Source organism: Amblyraja radiata, chromosome 24 (genome assembly GCF_010909765.2).
Source record: "Amblyraja radiata isolate CabotCenter1 chromosome 24, sAmbRad1.1.pri, whole genome shotgun sequence".
Lineage (NCBI taxonomy): Eukaryota > Metazoa > Chordata > Chondrichthyes > Rajiformes > Rajidae > Amblyraja > Amblyraja radiata.
In genome coordinates this window covers 17,348,887-17,368,641 of record NC_045979.1, presented here as the reverse complement: position 1 = coordinate 17,368,641, position 19,755 = coordinate 17,348,887, and the positions used below count along the sequence as shown (strand labels likewise).

Here is a 19,755-nt window from a genome sequence, read left to right as displayed (position 1 = left end):
TGAGACAATGATGTGGAGATACGTTCTTTAATCCAGTGCTTTATATTATTTCACGAGTGGTTCTATACAGAACGTCAATTTTGGCTAATGAAAAGAATACTGGCCAATACCAATAGCCCGCTCAGAGTTTAGAAATGCCGTTCGAAGTAACAAGAAGTGAAGTGAGGCTTTATTTGGAAACCAGCAATAGAAGTGCGCTGCTTTGCTTCTCAAGCACGTTCCACACTTCAGTTTGATTGTGACTGATCAATAAGCCAATTAGGCTTGTTGTTCATGGTTTGGTAACTCATAACAGCATTGGAAAATGTCCCATTACAGTGTGTTATTTCAGACTTGTTCCACCCTAGTTTGAGCCTAAATCTACATTAATATAGAAAGGCTTTTCAAAATATCCCAAATAGAACTTCATATTGCTGGTGACATGTCACTCAGTGGACAATACAGCTGGGTCCCACACTTTGATTAAAACATTCTTCAACACAGCAATAAGTTTAGTTCAGAGATACAGTGTGGAAATAGGCCCCTCGGCCCATCGAGTCCATGCCGACCAGTGATCACCCCGTACACACTAGGAACAATTTACAATTCTTAACAAAGTCAATTGACCTACTTTGGGATGTGGGAGGAAAGCGGAGCACCCGGAGACAACCCACGCAGTTACAGGGAGAGCATACAAACTCCGTACAGACAACACCCGTAGTCAGGATCGAACCTGGGTCTCTGGGGCTATGAGGCTGCAACTCTACCGCTGTGCCGTCTTTGCCAATAAGTTGAAGCAACACTTAGAAACAGCACAAATATCCATGCAACAGTACAGCACAGCAACAGCCCACTGGTCCACAATGTCCGTGCCAAACATAATGTCAAGTTACACTCCATCCCCCTGCATATCTATGCACCCGTCCAAAAGCCTATCAAATGATACTAATTAATCTGCCTCCACTACCACCCCTGGAAGTGTGTGCCTGACACGTGCCACTCTCTATGTAACAAGAGCTGCACTGCACATCTCTCTGAACTTTACCCCTCTCGTCTCAAAGCTATGCCCTCTAATCTTTGACATTTCTGCCCTCAAAAAAAGGTTCTATCTGTCTTCCCTATCTATGCCTTTTCTAATTTTAATATTCTTCTATCAGCCCTCCACTCCAATTTCTGCGTTCCACAGAAAACAATCCAATCCCACCTCTCCTTGTAGCTAATGCTTTCTAATCTAGGTAGCATTCTACTAAACCAGTACTGCACCCTCTCCAAAGCCTCCACATCCTCCCTGTAAAAGGGGCGACCTGAGCTGCACACACTACTCCAAAATAAGCTGAGCCAGTGGACAATAGTTTTCTAATACTTCACATCCTTTCATGAGCTACAGAATGTATTGTATCTCACCTAAAATGAATCAGTTGTGATGTTGTCCATGTGGGTAAACTCTTCTATTTCTATGCAAGATCTTCTTCTTCTTATCGAGTCCACACACAAGATTAGAAGTTGTTCAGCCAGAGCTGAACACACTTCTCGGCATCTGCACAATGGTGTCTGTCTTGCGCTTCCTGTGCTTCTTGTGCGTGGTGGTACAAAGATTGGTTGAAACAGGGCCGCGACGTGAACGCCCTTTCCTTGGCCCCTATGCAAGATGGAACTAGCTTAATTAGGGCATCTTGGTCGGCATGGATGAATTGGGCTGAAGGGCCTGTTTCTGTGCTGCATAACTAAATGACCCTAAAACATTAAACACTCAACCATCATCTCAAATGGACAGAAGATATTTCAAGTCACTGTTTAGTATGCAAACCCTTGCCAATACTTGTTCCTCAAAGAACACTCATTAATCTGCTGATTTGAAATTTCAATCTTGTTTTTCTTTACACAGATGCTGCCTGACCTGCTGAGTGTTTCCTATATTTTTTTAAAACTTTTAGTATTGTGATTTAGATCTGCCCATTAACTGTTGTGTAACCTGGTTCTCTTGCTTCCACCCCGAGAGGAAGGATTCTCACTGACTTGTTTTATTTTTAATAGAATCCTGAAAGAAGCAGAGAAGTTGAATTCTCATTTCCTTCTTTATTTTCAGCTTGAGGCCAGTGAAGGAGATGTCGCAGTCTCCGGATTACATGAGTCTGGAGTACTTTGAAGATGAAGTTTGGCTCATCTGGACAGACAAGATGAATGAAGTTCAGGAGAAGGGCATCAGGCAACTTGCTCAGGAAGCAAGAGCGGGTAACGTCCATGATCAAAATATCCTGACGTATTACAGGTAATTCGCAATATAAGGGAAGTTAACAACTGGCACAAATCAATGCTTTGTGATTATGTTCTGTAACAGTGCTTCTTAATGAGAAGCAGTTGAGTAATTAGTACTGGATGCACAATCCATTTCTTTCTTTCCGCTCCCCCCGACATTTCCTTCCGCCTATATTCCTAATGGCATGAGAATTGAATTCTCCAATTTTAGGTAACTAACCTAAATACAACCCCAACCCCACCCCTTCTCTCCCACTCCCCTCCTCTCTCTTTCCTGTGCCCCCACCTGGATTTGGGTCTGTACCCATTTCATGCTCCCCTCCTTCCCCTCCCCATCCATCCATATTCCTTCCTCTGGCTTCACATTTTACACCTCTTCTATCTTTATCTCCTTAAAGGGCGTGTCCCACTTACGCAATTGTTTTCGTCGACTTGCTGGTACCCATCATAGTTGCAGCAGGCCACCATGCTGAATATTGAAAATCCAGTGGCGAGCAGAAAAAGGTATGACTCTTTGGGCGACTACTCATGACCACACAGGCGTCTCCCCGCGACAAAGAGTTGTACCTTTTTCTGGTCGCCGCTGGATTTTCAATATTTTTGAAATGTTTCAGTGACCTGCTGTGACCGTGACGGGTGCCGGCAAGTCGCCGAAAAAAAATTGCGTAAGTGGGACAGGCCCTTTACTCACATTTTTTGTCTTTTCATTTCTGACCTTTGTCGAGCCATCGGCATTGTATTACACTGAACAAAACAGCCTGGAAAAGGCTATTCCTGAGTGGATAGGGATGGGTGGGTTGTCTGGCTGGGAGTCAGCATGGATTTGAGGGGCCGACTGGCCTGCTGTTCTGCAACAACACATACCTTGCAGTTGAAGAGGCTGATGCTGAATGATGATAGAGCAGGTTCCTAATGCAAGTCTTTAACCCGTCCCAACCGTTATGTTTCAGGTACCAGCTGAAGCTTTTTGCAATGATTTGTCTGGATCGGCAGTATTTGGCAATCGGTGAGATTTCCAAACAGCTGAGCGTGGAACTGATATTTCTGTGCATGGCAGATGAGACTCTGCCCTTCGATATCCGCGCTTCCTTCTGCAATCTGATGTTACACGTGCATGTCATCAGGGACCCCCAGGAACTGGTGACGTCAGTAAAATTTGCTCGTCTGTGGACCGAAATACCAACATCAATCACCATCAAAGAGTAAGACTATTGTTCCTCATCTCAGCAGATTTAATTTTTTGGAAGTACAGGTCCACCACCGATTTCCCGGCACCCTTGGTTCCAGAGCCTTTCCGGATTATCCGTTTTGCCGGACCAACAGAGGTCACGGCCTTGGGGGGGCGGAGATAACGGCCCGCAAAGTCACCCGTGGAAGTCGGCTAGGGGAAGGGTTTAGCTGCCTCAGGCTGGGGCGCAGTTCCAGAACCCTGGCTGCAAGTGGCAAATTTGACCGGCCGATCGGCACAGAAGTCCCGATGAGGTTGAGATCAGCCATCTCATCTGGCACCTCACCTGTAGGCACCTCATTTTAGGGGGGATTTCTGGGGGGGGGGGAGATTTTGTCTGGATTAAAGGGGGGGGAGGGGCTGGACCACCAGTTGCCAGACAATCAGTGGTGGACCTGGACATAAATTTTAGAGCAACCAGGAATATGCCTCGTGTATGCCCAGCAGCCGATTATAACTCAGCCATCTAAATAGATTCTCATGGGCTGAGAAATGGAGACGCAAGGGACTGCAGATAGTGGAGCAAGATGCAAAGTGCTGGCAGAACTCAACAGGTCAGGCAGCATCTGTTGAGGAAATGCATGGGTGACATAGGACCTATAGTACAGTACAGGAACAGGTCCTTTGGCCCACAATGTCTGGGCTGAATACGATGCCTACTTTTATTCCTTCTTCCTGAATTTGATCCTTATCCCTTTTTACAAATATTTTATGTATTTTTTGTTGTTTATTATGGTGTTTACAGAATACTACATTTACAGGTGTGTTGTGCTGCTGAAAGTAAGAATTTAACTGTCCCGTTTCAGGACATATGACAATAAAACATTCTTGAATCTTGAAGCAGGCCTGTGCGCCCACTGACTCCACACTGATCCATCAATCACCTGTAGGCTACTTCTGTGTTAATCCCGGTTTAGCATACCCAAACATTAAACACAGTTTTTACCGAAGCCAATTAACCTACAAACCTGCACGTCATTGGAGTTTGGGAGGAAACCGAAGCACCCGGAGAAAACCCACGCAGTCTCAGGGAGAATGTACCAAACTCTGTACAGACAGCACCCGTTGTCAGGATCGAACCCTGGTCTCTGGCTCTGTGAGGCAGCAGCCCTACCTCTGGGCCACTGTCCCCCCCCCCTCCCCCCCCCCCCTCCCCCCCCCCCCCCAATGATCCCCTGAGCTAAAAGGGTATATGCTTCCAATTATTTTCACTTCAATTCAGTGATACCTTTATTGATCAACCAAAATGCAAGGCCAAGATATCATTTCAACAGGGCAAATAGTGGAGCACACTGTATCTAATACATTAGGAAGAGGTATATTTAGCCCATGAAGTTGCTTGAGTTGCCAACTTGTGGTCGACTCAATAACGGCAGGGTGCATTAATAAATCTTTCCTTTCCCATGAAATTTCAGAGAGTTATCTCCTTTCTTTTAAGATGCCTTTCCTGTCAGATGTCAACATAACCATTCCAAGTGGGGTGGCACAGCTGGTAAAGATGCTACCTCACAGCGCCAGAGAACATGTTCAAACCTTGGCCGCTGTCTCTGTGGAGTTTGCACATTCTCTTTGTGACTGCGGGGTTCCTCTGGGTGCTCCGATTTCCTCCCACATCCCAAAGGCGTACGGATTTGTAGGTTAATTGGTCTCAGTAAATTGCCCCTAGTGTGTCGGGAGTGGATGAGAGAGTGGGATAACATATAACTTGTGTGAACGGGAGATCGATGGTCAGCATGGATTCAGTGAATGAATGATATTTACTGTCACATGGACCTAGATACAGTGAAGTGCTTCGTTTTGCATACAACCTAGGCATTACACAAGTGTCACCACGCTTTGGCGCCGACCAAGTTACAAAAATACCGAACAGTCCTGACTGTAGTAGCAGGCCCCCCACCGACGAGCCCCCCTTTCGTTCCATTCGGTGGGCCGAAGGGCCTGTTTCCAGGCTGTATCTTACAATCAATCAATCAATCCCAGCCTGATTAAACTCCGACAAAACACACTCCAGAAAACAAATCTGACCAGGTCAATAAATAAGAATTGGTGCTGGTGAGAGTTGATAAGTTGATAAATAATTAATTTTCCGCTGCAGTTATGACTCAAATCTGAATGACTCAAGGGCGGACATGAAGAACAAATTTGCGGCAACGATGGAGTTTATGGAAGACTACCTCAATACTGTGGTGAACGATGCACTTCCATTTTCTGATGAAGAGAAAAATAAGCTCACATATGAGGTAATTATTAATTTTTATGTTCTCCTCCTTGTGATTAGTTATGACTCCCACTCAGTGTGAATAATCCTGAAGGTGTATTGATACTGTACTCGCTGGAGTCTAGATGGATGAGAGGGGACCTCATTGAAACCTACCGAATAGTGCAAGGCCTGGATCGACTAAATGTGGAGAGGATGTTTCCACTAATGGGAGATTCGAGGACCAGATGCCATTGCCTTAGAGTAAAAGGACCTACAGTTAGAAAGATGAGGAGGTGTTTCTTTAGTCAGAGGGTGGTGAATCTGTGGAATTCATTGCCACAGATGGCTGTGGAGGCCGTTATTGGGTATTTTTAAGGTGGAGATTGACAGATTCTTTATTAGTCTGGGTGTCAGGGGTTATGGAGAGAAGGATGGATCGGCCGTGATTGAACGGCGGAGTAGACTTAATGAGCCAAACTGCCTAATTCTGCTCCTAGAACATGAACGTGCTACCTTTAGCCCCACTTTATTTACACTGAAGGCTGTTATTTTTCATTGATTTTTCCATCGCAGAGGCTTCCTATCTCAGCGACAGTGTCTAAAATCAATATTCTTTAAGCTGATTCTCAACTCTTCAATTACTAGTTACATATAAAAAATATCCTTTGCTAAGAATGCCAGGACAAGGCCAGTTATTGTGCTGTGCATGGCTTCCTCAGTCTGCTCTGGAATTTACATTTTGTTCTAAATCATATTGAACAAAGAAGAGCACATCATAGTACAGCAACAGACCCTAACATAGTACAGCAACATATCGCGGGGTGACGGCTGTATGGTCGTGAGTAGTCGCCCAAAGAATCGTACCTTTTTCTGGTCGCCATGTTAAAGAATTTCGGAGACCTGCTGCGTCTGTGACGGGTGCTGGCAAGTCGCCGAAAAAAATTGCATAAGTGGGACAGTCCGTTTAGGCCCACAATATCTGTGCTGAACATGATGTCAGAATAAAAATGTATTAAAAATGAACTGCAGATGCTGGTTTATACCAAAGATGCACACAAAATGTAGCGTAACTCAGTGGGTCCCGCCAGCATCTCTGCCGAACATGGAAAGGTGACGTTTCGGGTCGGGACCCTTCTTCAGTCCTGACAGAAATGTCACCTGTCCATGTTCTCCAGAGATGCTGCCTGACCCCCTGAGTTATTCCAGCACTTTTTGACTATCTATGATGCCAGGATAAGATCATCTCAGCTGCCTGCATGTGATCCATTTCCCTCCATTCCCTGCATATCTATGTGGCGATGTACAAAACTCTTAAATGCCACTGCTGTATCTGTCTCCACCACCACCCCTGGCAGTGTGTTTGAGGCACCCACCATGCTCTGTTTAAAACAAAACTTGCCCCATATATCTCTTTCTTTAAAAAAAAAGACACAATGTGCTGGCGTAACTCAGCGGTCCCGGCAGCAGCTCTAGAGAACATGGACATGTGATGTTCCGGGTCAGGACCCTTCTTCACGCTGATTCTGGTGGGGAGGAGGGAGGGAAAGCGGGAAGAGAGGAGGGTCAGGAGAAGGGTCTTGTCCCGAAATGTCACTCATTCCTCCTCTCCTGAGATGCTGCCTGTCCCACTGAGTTACTCCTGCATTTTGGCAAGTGATAGGCCAGGAAGCTCCTCTACAACCTTTTCACAGTGTTTTCTTTTTCTCTGGTTCCATTATTTGCTGCTGGCCTTCGCATTAGACACTGTGACCCGAGCTAGTAATTGTTGGGGAGTTAGCATGGAAAATAGAAATGCATTCCAGTTGGATGCCTAACGCAATCATAAAGTTATTAATTTTACACATTTACAGTCTTAATGCCTGAGAAAAGAGCCCAGCGGGAGTCCATTAATCCTACTTATGAAATGTTTAATTGTCCGAGTCTTGACAGCTTTATGTGTGCAGGAGTTCCAAACTTCTCTATGCCTCTGTCTGAAGAATTCTTTCAAGACATTATTTTTGTGTGACCTGACTCTGATTTTAAGATTGTGCCATTTCATTCTGGTTTCCTCCCCAGAGTAAATAGTTTCCCCTGACCCACCCTGTCATTCCTGTAATCATCTTCAACACCTCAATTAAATCACCCCTCAATCTTCTATACTCGAAAGAATGAAAGCCTTGTCAATACAAGCTGTCCATCACACTAACCTGCCTCCCACTCATTGACTCCATCTACACTTCACGCTGCCTCGGCAGGGCCACCAGCAGAATGAAGGACCAGTCTCACTCCGGTCACTCCCTCTTCACCCGTCTCACATCAGGCAAGAGGTCGAGAAGTTGGAAAACACACACCTCCAGATTCAGGGCCAGTTTCTTCCCAGTTGTTATTAGGCAACTGTACCATTCTATCAACAACTAGAGTGCATCCTGACCTCCCATCCCACAACCTCATTGGAGACCTTTGAATTATCTTTAATCAGACTTTATCGGACATTAATGTTATATTTTTGCACTAAGCGTTGTATCTTTATCCCTGCTCTGTGGACAGCTTGATTGTAATCATGTATAGTCTTTTCTTTGACTGGATACCATGCACACAAAAGGTTTATACTGTACCTCTGTACATGTGACAATAATGAAGTCAGCTAAACTAATACTTAAAACCCAATGTGTACACTTTAATTTGGGTTGTTTCAAATAAAACTGTGAACTACTTTTAAGCATTCCAATGGCTTCATGAAAAACAATGTTGATTTGGCTTGAAGCATTTATTTAATTGACATTAGTGATCATATGAGTTACAGAAATGTGCTGAACTAATGATAAAGATATGCCAGCTTAGAAGGGAGTAAGGTTTAGACATGTTGAACATTTTATTTTGTTATCTAATGGACGATTTGAACTGTTAAATAACACCTAGTACATGCAGGCACACATGTGTCCGATATTAGTCATACAGAATGAAAACAGGCCCTTCAGCCCAATTAGCCCACGCCGAACAACATGCCCCATCTACACTAGTCCCACCTGCCTGCATTTGACCAATAACCTATCCAATCTATGTACCCATCAAAATATTTCTAAAAGATGATAGTGCCTGCCTCAACTACCTCCCCCAGCAGCTCATTCCATACACCTACCACCCTTTGTGCAAAAAAAAGTTGCCCCTCAGGTTTAAATCTTTCCTTTCTCAGTGTAGCGAGAGTCAGTGAATCATGTCATGATTCTATGATGCATGCTGATGGAATGAATTGTAGTTCTACCGTGCATCTTGTTCACCTATGAGCAGCATTCGATGAATGAAGATCATGCTTAACACATCAAATGTGATCAAGTTGACCATTGGCACGCTGAAGCAAACCATGCAATATTGCAGGCAATCTATCTTGTGCAGCACCAACGGTATCTTCAAACTTCCTCTGTCTGTCTTAGGACACTGGTTATTATTCATTTTAGTTTTAGAGATGCAGTATGCAAAACGGGTCATTTGGCCCACCTTGTTCTTATTGACCATCGATCTCCCATTCACTTGTTTTATGTTATCCCACTTTCATATCCACTCCCTACACACTGGGGGCAATTTTACAGGGGCCAATAAACCTACACATCCTAAGGTCTTTGGGATGTGAGAGGAAACCAGAGCGCCCGGAAGAAATGCACGTGGTCACAGGGAGAAGACGCAATCCTTTATCCGGAATCTTGCAGTTATTCCATCATCATATTTTGTGTAGACTGAATTAATTTATCATTTATTCGTATGAAGAAGCTTGAAGGAGGTTCCCGATCCAGTGTCGCAGCGGCAGAGTTACTGTCTTACAGAGTGAGAGACCCGGGTTCAGTCCTGTCTCTACGGAGTTTGTACGTTCTCCCTGTGACCGCATGGGTTTTCTCCGGGTACTCCGGTTTCCTCTCACACTCCAAAGACGTACAGGTTTGTAGGTTAATTGGCTTTGGTAAAAATTGTAAATTGTCCCTAGTGTGTAGGACAGTCCTGGTGTACGGGGTTATCGCTGATCGCTGGGCAGCATGGACTCGATGGGCTGAAGGGACTGTTTCCATGCTGTATCTCCAAACAAAACTAGACCTGAAATGTGACCTATGCATTTTCTCCAAAGATGCTACCTGATACCCTGAGTTACACCAGCATTTTGTGTCTATCTTTGGTATAAACTTACATCTGCAGTTCATTTGTATCTTCTCATTTACTCAACTGGGTGGGGAAACAAGTGTTGATGTTGTGCATGAATGTATCTTGCATTGTATAATGAAGTGTCACTGATCTTCCTGTTTTGCATTCTATTCAAGGTGGTAAGCTTGGCCAGACATCTGATTTATTTTGGTTTCTATAGCTTCCATGACCTCTTGAGGCTGACCAGAACACTGCTTGGTATTATCGATTGTATTCAAGATCCCAGTGTTACTGATGGGATGTACCAGGAAGAGAGTACTGGTACGCATTTCAAATTAATTGTTTTGTGTGCTGCGTGTTTATGTTCGATGCAACTCCTTTTCCCACTGGCAGTAAAAACTACTAGCCTTATGTTTAGTTTTTAGTTCATTTTTTTAGCAATACTGCATGGAAACAGGCCCTTAGGCCTACTGAGCCCACACCGACTATTGATCACCGACTCATACTAGTTTTGTTTAGTTTTAGTTCAGAGATACAGAGCAGAAACAGACCCTTCGGCCCACCGAGGGTCCGCGCCGACCAATGATCCTCGTACACCAGCACTATCCTACACACTAGGGACAATTTACAATTTACAGAAGACAATTAACTTGCGGACTCGTACGTCTTTGGAGTGTAGGAAGAAACCGGAGCACCCAGGGAAAACTCATGCAGTCACAGGGAGAATGTACAAACTATATACAGACGTGACTCCTGGTCGGGATCAAACCCAGGTCTCTGGCACTTGTAAGCCGGCAACTCCAACATGATAAAGGAAAGCATGCCAATGGCCTTCTTCACGAGACTGTCCACCTGACTCGCGCCTCTCCCAGATCTCTCGGTTCTGCTACACTCTCCAGGCCTCTACCTTTTACAGTGCATGTCCTGCCCTGGTGTGACAGGCCAAAGTGCAAGACCTCACACTGGTCCAAGTTAAATTCCATTTGCCAATCCTTGGCCCATCTTCCTAACTGATCAAGATCTAGAACAATGGACAATGGTAAAGCAACTACCAACACAACAACAAAGATAGGTCGTACAGCACGGAAACAGGCCATTCAGTCCAAATCGTCCATGCTTCCCATGGTGCCCCATCTGAGCAAGTCCGTTGAAAACTGAAGTAACATTTCATTCTGTAATGGCACTAAATTCATTCTAAAGGAGTGTGAGAACACAATGCTGACATAACAGGAGAAAACTCCTCAATTATTTAACTAATAATCAGTTCAAAGGTGTTTCAAATCCTTCCCTGTTAAAAGTTGCTTCAGAGCTACCATAATTGATCAAGTCAAGAGTGTTTTATTGTCATATGTCCTGAAACGGAACAATTACATTCTTACCTTGCAGCAGCACAACAGAAATGTAAACATAGTGTTCAGTGGACACCATGATTATTTTGTACCTTCCTTTCAAAATAATTGATAACTTTACACTTTCACTATTTTTGGTTATAATTTTCAGAAAATAATTATTTATTTGAATTGTGAGAATGAAATGCTACAGAATTAAGTTGATAGTGTCCGAAAAATGGGCGGCATGGTGTCGCGACAGTAGAGTAGTTGTCTTACAGTGCCTGAGACCTGGGTTCAAAAATGGCCTCGGGTGATGTCAGGATGGAATTTGCATGTTCTCTTTGTGACCACGTGTTTTTTCTCCGGGTGCTCCAGTTTCTCCGGGTGCATCCAGTTGTCACTGTATGTCATGTTGTCACTTGCGGGCGGAGCACCAGGGCAAATTTCTTGTATGTGAATACTTGGCCAATAAACTTATTTCCATTTAATCATTCATTTCCTACCACATCCTAGAAACGTGCAGGTTTTTAGGTTAATTGGCCTGTAAATTGTGAATGGGAAAGTGGGATTGCTGGAGTGAACGGGTGATTGCTGGTCAGCGCGGACTCGGTGGGCCGAAGGGCCTGTTTCCACGCTGTATCTCTGAACTAAACTAAATTAAGCTAACCTAAACTGATCCAGACATTTACAGATTTTACATGCGAAAGACACTGTTCATTGTACATAAATAACGTGTGTGCTTCCACCTATCCTTACCTCTTTTCCTATATTTGTTTCAGGAAAAAGTATGAAGAAGTCCATCCATGGCGTTGGACACATTGTCTCCACCATGGTCCTAAGCAGAAAACAATCTCTCTTTCAACCTGCTGCACCTCCCAGTCCCGAACAGCCAGTGAAGCCAAAGGATATTCCAGACAGTAAAAACATCACTGTTATGGATACAAAACTGAAAATCTTGGAGATTTTACAGGTATGAAATATTGCTGTCACAAAATGGATATTTTTATTCCCTCTATGACTACTTTAGTTTCGAGGTACGGCAATGAACCAACTTCTCTGGCCCATCAAGTCCTCGCTGACCATCGATCACTCATTGGCAATAGTTCCACTCCCTACACGTTAGGGGCAATTCTACAGATGCCAATTAACTTACAAACCCAAACTTCTTTGGGATGTCGAAGGAAACCGGAGGAAACCCACGCGGGAGAACTCATAAACTCACACAGACAGTGCCCGAGGTCAGGATCAAACCAGGGTCTTTGATGCTGTAGACAGCAGCTCTCCCAGCTGTGACACTGTGCTGCCCCACACTTGCCCCTCTGACCACAAAGCTATTGCCTCTGGTCTTTAACATTTCCACCTTGGGAGGGGGAAAGGGTTCTGTCTGTCTACCCTATCCATGCCTCTTATAATTTTATATATTTCTACCAGGTCTCCCCTCAGCCATCAATGTTCAAGAGAAAACAATCCAAGCTTGTCCAGTCTCTCCTGATAGCTAAAACTCTCTAATCCAGGCAGCATTCTGGTAAATCTCTTCTGCACCCTCTCCCTCTGTAATGGGGCGACCAGAACTACACACAATATTAGGCACATGAAGCATCATGCTCGTTTCATACTATGACACTGTTGTAAATCTTGAGGTATATATATATATATATATATATATATAAGATTGACACAAAAAGCTGGAGTAGCTCAGCGGGACAGGCAGCATCTCTGGAGAGAAGGAATGGGTGACGTTTCAGGTCGAGACCCTTCTTCAGACTGCTTAGAGATAGGGGAAACGAGAGATATAGGCGATGATGTAGAGAGATAAAGAAAATTGATTTCTTTGAATGGAAGATATGCAAAAAAAGTAAAGATGATAAAGGAAACAGGCCATTGTTAAATGTTTGTTGGGTGAAAACGAGAAGCTAGTGTGATTTGGGTGGGGGAAGGATAGAGAGAGAGAGAGGGAATGCCGAGGCTACATGAAGTTAGAGAAATCAATATTCACCCCACTGTGCTGTAAGCTGCCCAAGCGAAATATGGAATGTTGTTCCTCCAGTTTGCATTCAGCAAATATATGCATTTACGGTGATATATACATTTACGGTGGCATTATATCCACAAAAAGATATATGTGGGCCAAATGTTAGCAGGTGGGACAAGAGTAGATGCAGCCTCTTGGTTGGCAAGGGCAAGTTCGGTTGAAGAGCCTGTTTCCAAGCCACATCTATATATATATATCTTAGAAACATGCCCTTCAACCTAACTTGCTGATGACGACCAAAATGCCGCATCTACACTAGTCCCACCTGCTCAAAATATTTGAGATTTGGAAGATTTTTAAAGTAAATTAATTTAATTTACTCTACTTTTCAGTTCATTCTTAATGTCAGGTTGGACTTCAGAATCTCATACCTGCTGTCCGAATTCAAAAAGAAATTTTCTGGCAATGAACCTGACCCAGAAAACCCAAGTGAAAGTTCTGCCAACCCATTCATGGAGTCGTCAGGTAAGCAGATTTCTAACTCGCCTTTCAGAAATATTAGGTGTGAAATTCGAATTAAAGCAATTTGTTTGTACAGAATGTACAAACTCCGTACAGACAGCACTCGTAGTCAGGCTCGAACCCAGGGCGCTGTAAAGCAGCAATTCTACCACTATGCCACTGTGCTGCAAAAATAGTTAGTGGAGAAGAGAATCTTCAGGCTTCTGAAGGGTCAGTGGAAAATATGGATGTGCAAAAATTATGCCTATAGCTCTTGGCAATTGTTTGTGCAAATTATTGGTTTAATAAAAAAAAATTAACGATTAATTATCAAGGATTGTTACTTGAAATCTGCATTTCTCTTTTCAGTCCCAACAATAAACCTGGATTTTATTGGTGACCAAGCAGAATTAATGTTTGTGTTTGGGTAAGTTTTTTGGTTGAGTTTTTTCAATTCAATTTAATTAAATGGTCAAATAGCAGTTCATTCCATGAATCACCCTTAATACATGGGAATCCAGTATCTGGAGCAACTCAGTGGGCCAGGCAGCTTCTCAGGAGTCCCCAGTCTGAAGAAGGGTCCCGACCCGAAACATCACCAATCCATGTTCTCCAGAGATGCTGCCTGACCTGCTGAGTTACTTCAGCACCTTCTCCCTTTTTTTTCTATCCAGAGACTGTGCCTTTTTAAGACATTATTTTGTTTTTGATGTGAAACATAGAAACATAGAAAATAGGTGCAGGAGGAGGCCCTTCGAGCCAGCACCGCCATTCATTGTGATCATGGCTGACCGTCCCCAATCAATAACCCGTGCCTGCCTTTTCCCCATATCCCTTGATTCCATTAGCCCTTCGAGCTCTATCTAACTCTCTCTTAAATCCATCCAGTGATTTTGCCTCCACTGCCCTCTGTGGCAGGGAATTCGACAAATTCACAACTTTCTGGGTGAAAACGTTTTTTCTCACCTCAATCTTAAATGGCCTCCCCTTCATTCTAAGACTGTGGCCCCTGGTTCTGGACTTGCCCAACATTGGGACATCAACATCGTGCAGACGAAAGGACCTGATGTTGCTTTACCGAAAAAGACACAGTGCCATAACTCACAAGGTCACGCAGCATCTGGTGAACATGGATAGGTGATGCTTCGAGACCCTTTTAGAACATGTCACCAATTGCCTGTGATGGTGGAATGTGAACTTGGGTTTCTGGAGACGTAGGAAATTGCGGATGCTGGAATCTTGAATGAAACAAAGTGAAGTGATTCAGGCAGCATCTATTTTGGATTGGGACACTTCTTCAGATGAAAAAAGGTCCCAACCCTAAACATCGCTTATCCATGCACTCTAGAGATGCTGCCTGACCTGCTGAGTTACTCCAGAACCTAGTAGAAACAAGGAACTGCAGATGCCAGTTAATACACAAAAGGACCCAAAGTGGATTTACAATCTGCAAGCCTGTATCACACCTTCCACACTGTATCACTATCTGACTCTCTAAGACCTTCCTTTCTTATCTCTGCTCTTTGTTTCGACCATCTTCCTATCAAAAGAAATTCTCACCTACGTCAACCTATTACCTGCCAAGCTTATTCCTGATTTTCCCATTTTCCAACTTATTTCTCTCCCCCCTACAGTCAGTCTGAAGTAGGGTCCTGACCCAAAACGTCTGTAGACTTTAGGCTTTCGAGATACAGCATGGAAATGACTCTTAGGCCCACCAAGTCCATGCTAACCAGCAATCACCCCGTACACTAGCACTATCCTACATACTAAGGACAATTTACAATATTCAGAAGCTAATTAACCTACAAACCTGTACGTCTTTGGATTGTGGGAGGACACCAGAGCACCTGGAGAAAGCCCATGCTGCCCAGGGTGAACGTATAAACTCTGTACCTTCAGCACCCATAGACTGGATCGAACCTGGGTCCCTGGTGCTATGAGACAGCCACTCTGCTGCTGCGCCACTGTGCCGTACCTTATCTATCCGTGTTCTCCATATATGTTGCCTGTTCGACGTTGAATGTGCGACTTTGTGGCACTTTGTATCTTTTTTTTTGATTTTGATATCTTCGCTCAGATATTAACTTGAAAATGATTTAAGTGGTTTGTGTTAAAACACAAGTTCCATTAGTTTTGTCGTTCATGTGTGGTGTTGGGAGTACTAAAGCCACGGATAATATTACCGATCGTGAATGCACTTAATTGTCTTTTCCGCAGTAAGGGCAACAGTACCCTGGAGGTGGATGACGAGGGGGGCACCATGTTACTACGAGTGCTCATTCACCTGACCATGCACGATTACCCACCACTCGTCTCCGGCTCACTGCAGCTCCTCTTCAAACATTTCAGTCAAAGGCAGGAGCTGCTTGCCACCTTTAAACAGGTGAGGAGTGCCACTGAAGTATCTGCATCTGAAGAAGGGTCTTGACCCGAAATGTCACCTATCCATATTCTCCAGAGATGTTGCCTGACCCGCTGAGTTACTCCAGCACTTTGTGTCATTTTGTGCCATTGAAGAACAGGTTCCAAATGTAGAATGAAACTGGTTTGAAGTCATGGCAGCAGGGGTAGAATTTTTTTGGGGGCCAGGTGGGACATGCCCCCCCCCCCCCTATTTTGAGAGGTGGGGGACAGTCCCCCCCCCCCCCCCCATTTTTTGTAATCCGGATTTTAAAAACCGGTGAAATCTCCTCTTTCCGCGAGACAGTGGGGGTAGGACTGCTGATCGAGGGCGCTGATTGGACGAGAGAGACGTTGGTCAGCAGGCAATGGTGGCGGGACATGATAATTCTGCGCGATGATTGGAGGAGAGAGACATGCCAATACACTCTCGGCACAGACCTGCACCTCATCCACAGCCAGGATCGATCCCGGCTCTCTGGCGCTGTCCCGTCCCCACCCGAGTGCCCCACTTTCTCATCGACTCCCTCCACACGAGGGGCAATCTTACAGAAGCAAATTAACTTACAACCTGGCATATCTTTAGAATGTGGGCGGAACCGGAGCACCCGGCGGAAACCCACAAGGTCACAGGGAGAACCTGCAAACTCCACCCAGGCAGCACCTGAGGTCAGGATCAAATCAGGGTCTCTGGCATTGTGAGGCAGCAGCTGCACCACAGCGCTGCCCAAAACAACAATGACAGGACTCAAACCTGCAATCTTCTGATGACATTGCATCAAATGCGATGTCAGATGCCTTAACCCTCAAGGCCACACCATTCCATTGTGTGAGCTATGTTAGGTTTGTCGATGTATGTGGGTATTTTTCCCTTTTTCCCCATCATGATTTTACATCAATATAATCCAGTTGTAATGATGGGAAATATCATTCATATGTTCTTTATTAGTTTACAAGCAATGTTGGGAAAGGGGGGTTTTGATTCTGATGCATCTACAACGCCTTTTAGTTTAGTTTAGTTGAGAGATACAGCACAGAAATACGCCCGGCGACCCACATAGTCCGTGTCGACCAGTGATCACCCCATACACTAGCTACCTTACACACTAGGGACAATTTCATATTTTACTAAAGCCAATTATCCTATGAACCTGTACCTCTTTGGGGTGTGGGAAGAAACCGGAGAACCCGGAAAAAATCCTCGCGGTCACAGGGAGAACGTACAAATTCCACACAGACAGCACCCATAGTCAGAATCGAACCTGTTCTCAAGTGTTTCATCATTTATAAATAAAAATAAATAATTCTATTTTGATAATTAATGGGGCAAGTGAATCACCGTGAAAAGGTGAAGAGTGCATCCTTGAAACAATGAGGATGTGTGTGTGTTTGCCCTTTCCTTTACCCAATTTAGCTCATACGCACAAGAATATGACGATATTTTAATATGATTTGATATCTACTGATAATTTCCATTTACATTGGCATTTGTTTTTCTCAATACCAATTTAATTGTTTGGAGTTATTCCCACTTCTGTTTCCCAGTGATAGTTCTCATCAGTTAAATTAACCCTCAAATCTATAATCAAATCTCTTTCACCTCTTACCATGTCGGATTCCTTCATATGTTGATGGTTAAAAGTATTTTGGTGACCAAACAAATCTCAAGCCTAGATCAAGGATCTGGACACAAGTTTGTTTGAAAAGTGTTTTATACATTTTGTTTTGGATTTCAAGGGATGGATGCAAACTTAATCCTTTGCAGTGGAGATCAACTTGTCAAAATAAACATGGACTATGAAAGTATCCAATAACTTCACCGAAGAAGTAATTTGATGCGTTCTAATATAACTATCCACTTATTGCCCCGCTTGAAAGCAACATTTTATAACGAAATTTCACTTATTGGAATGAAAGTGATTTTTTCATTCTTCTTCACTGTTAGGTCCAACTTCTGATATCGCCTCAAGATGTGGAGAACTATAAAGTCATCAAATCTGATTTGGATCGTCTGCGCACAATGGTTGAAAAGTCGGAGCTGTGGGTCATCAAGAAGAACAGAGTAGGAACTGAGGGCAAGAAGCCAAAATCAGAGGTAATCTCCCACCTCATAGAGGGAAGAGATGCTGGGTTGCACCAAAAAGATGGAGTAACTCAGCGACTTTGATTTGTCCTTTTGCATACCTTGCATTAATCTGTTTCTTTGTACCTTTTCATGTCTCTCATTTCCCTGTTCTCTGACTCTCAATCTGAAGAAGGGTCACCTATTCCTTTTCTCCAGAGATGCTGTCTGACTGGCTGAGTTACGGCTGAGCATGGGTGTGTCAGGGGTTACGGGGAGAAGGCACAAGAATGGGGTTAGGAGGGAGGGATAGATTAGCCATGATTGAATGACGGAGTAGACTTGATGCTTCTTTTGCTTCTTTGAACTCTTAACTCTTTTGTCATGCTATCATTTGGCCCTGCGGCAAAATTTTAATGGCCTTTGTAGATACTTTATCTTGTTAAAAACATGATCAAAATGCAAGCTGCTGCGGTAATATTGAATCCAAAATAATCTTCCTGGGCTTCAACCTGGGAAAGGTTAATGTCAAGAAAGCATTCTTAACGTTGCAGACAGAGCTTCTAAACAATGTTATTTTATGATATGCAGTATTTCTAATCTCCAAAATCATGCACATTCCAGAAGAGATACAATTCACGATTCATGATAATATGAATGATGTTAGATCCCACAGATAACGAACTTAGCAGCATCTGTGCACTGAGTGCTTTTGTGAGCATTCGAGATGCAGCTTGGAAACAGGCCCTTCGGCCCACCAGGTCCACGCTGATCTACAATCACCCATACACAGGTTCTATCCTACACACTAGGGACAATTTACAGAAGCCAATTAACCTACAAACACGCACTGTGGGAGGAAACTGGAGCACCCAGAGAAAACCCACTCGGTCACAGGGAGCATGTGCAGACTCTGCACCGACAACGCCCCTCACCACGAACAAACCCAGGTCTCTGGCGCTGTGAGGCGGCAGCTCTACCACTGCGCCACTGTGCCGTCAATTTACCGACAAACTCGCACATCTTTGGGGTGTAGGAGGAAACCGGAGCACCGGAAGAAACCATATCTGTGGAGAGGGAAACAGAGTTAATGAGTTTGATCAATAATTCTACATGAACACGACACAACACTAACCTCAACTAGTTTAGTTTAGATTAGTGCAGTTTATTGTCACGTGTATCAAGGTACAGTGAAATTGTGTTTGTTGCGTGTTATGCAGTCAGATGAAAGTCTGCATGGTTACAATCGACGGCGTATCGATATAGGATTAACGTTTAATGCAAGATATTTCCAGTAAAGTCCAATTAAAGATAGTCCGAAAGTCTCCAATAAAATAGATGGTTGCTCACGACCGCACTCTAGTTGACTTTCTTCGGAATACTCAGCAGGTCAGGCAGTATCTGTGGAGAGAGAAGCAGAGTTTATGGTTTGGTCAATAACTCATGCGTGAACATCTCTAGAATTGTAGAGGCTAAAACTAATAGATGGGAAATTCAGGAAGTGCATACCTTATTTTCTAGTATAATCATAGAGTCACACAGCATAGAAACAGGCCCTTTGGCCCAATTTGCCCATGCCAACTAAGATGGCCCATCTACACTAGTCCAACCTGTCTGCATTTGGCCCATATCCCTCTAAACCAGTGGTTCCCAACGTGGGGCGTACGCCCCACAAGGGGGCAATTTGATTTTTAAGGGGGGCAATTTGATTTTTCT

The 19,755-nt window shown here is 44.0% G+C and overlaps 1 protein-coding gene across 1 annotated transcript in view; it reads left to right on the top strand.

Annotated features, from left to right (window-relative positions):
* The window catches only part of itpr3 (inositol 1,4,5-trisphosphate receptor type 3), a 196,339-nt gene that overhangs the window by 112,110 nt on the left and 64,474 nt on the right, over positions 1-19,755 (top strand). The window contains exons 18-26 of the mRNA XM_033042496.1: positions 2,066-2,248; positions 3,186-3,437; positions 5,559-5,703; positions 9,947-10,091; positions 11,881-12,071; positions 13,466-13,598; positions 13,944-14,001; positions 15,795-15,960; positions 17,923-18,072. Coding sequence (XP_032898387.1) covers positions 2,066-2,248; positions 3,186-3,437; positions 5,559-5,703; positions 9,947-10,091; positions 11,881-12,071; positions 13,466-13,598; positions 13,944-14,001; positions 15,795-15,960; positions 17,923-18,072 — 1,423 coding nt within the window. The remainder of the gene's footprint in view (positions 1-2,065; positions 2,249-3,185; positions 3,438-5,558; positions 5,704-9,946; positions 10,092-11,880; positions 12,072-13,465; positions 13,599-13,943; positions 14,002-15,794; positions 15,961-17,922; positions 18,073-19,755) is intronic.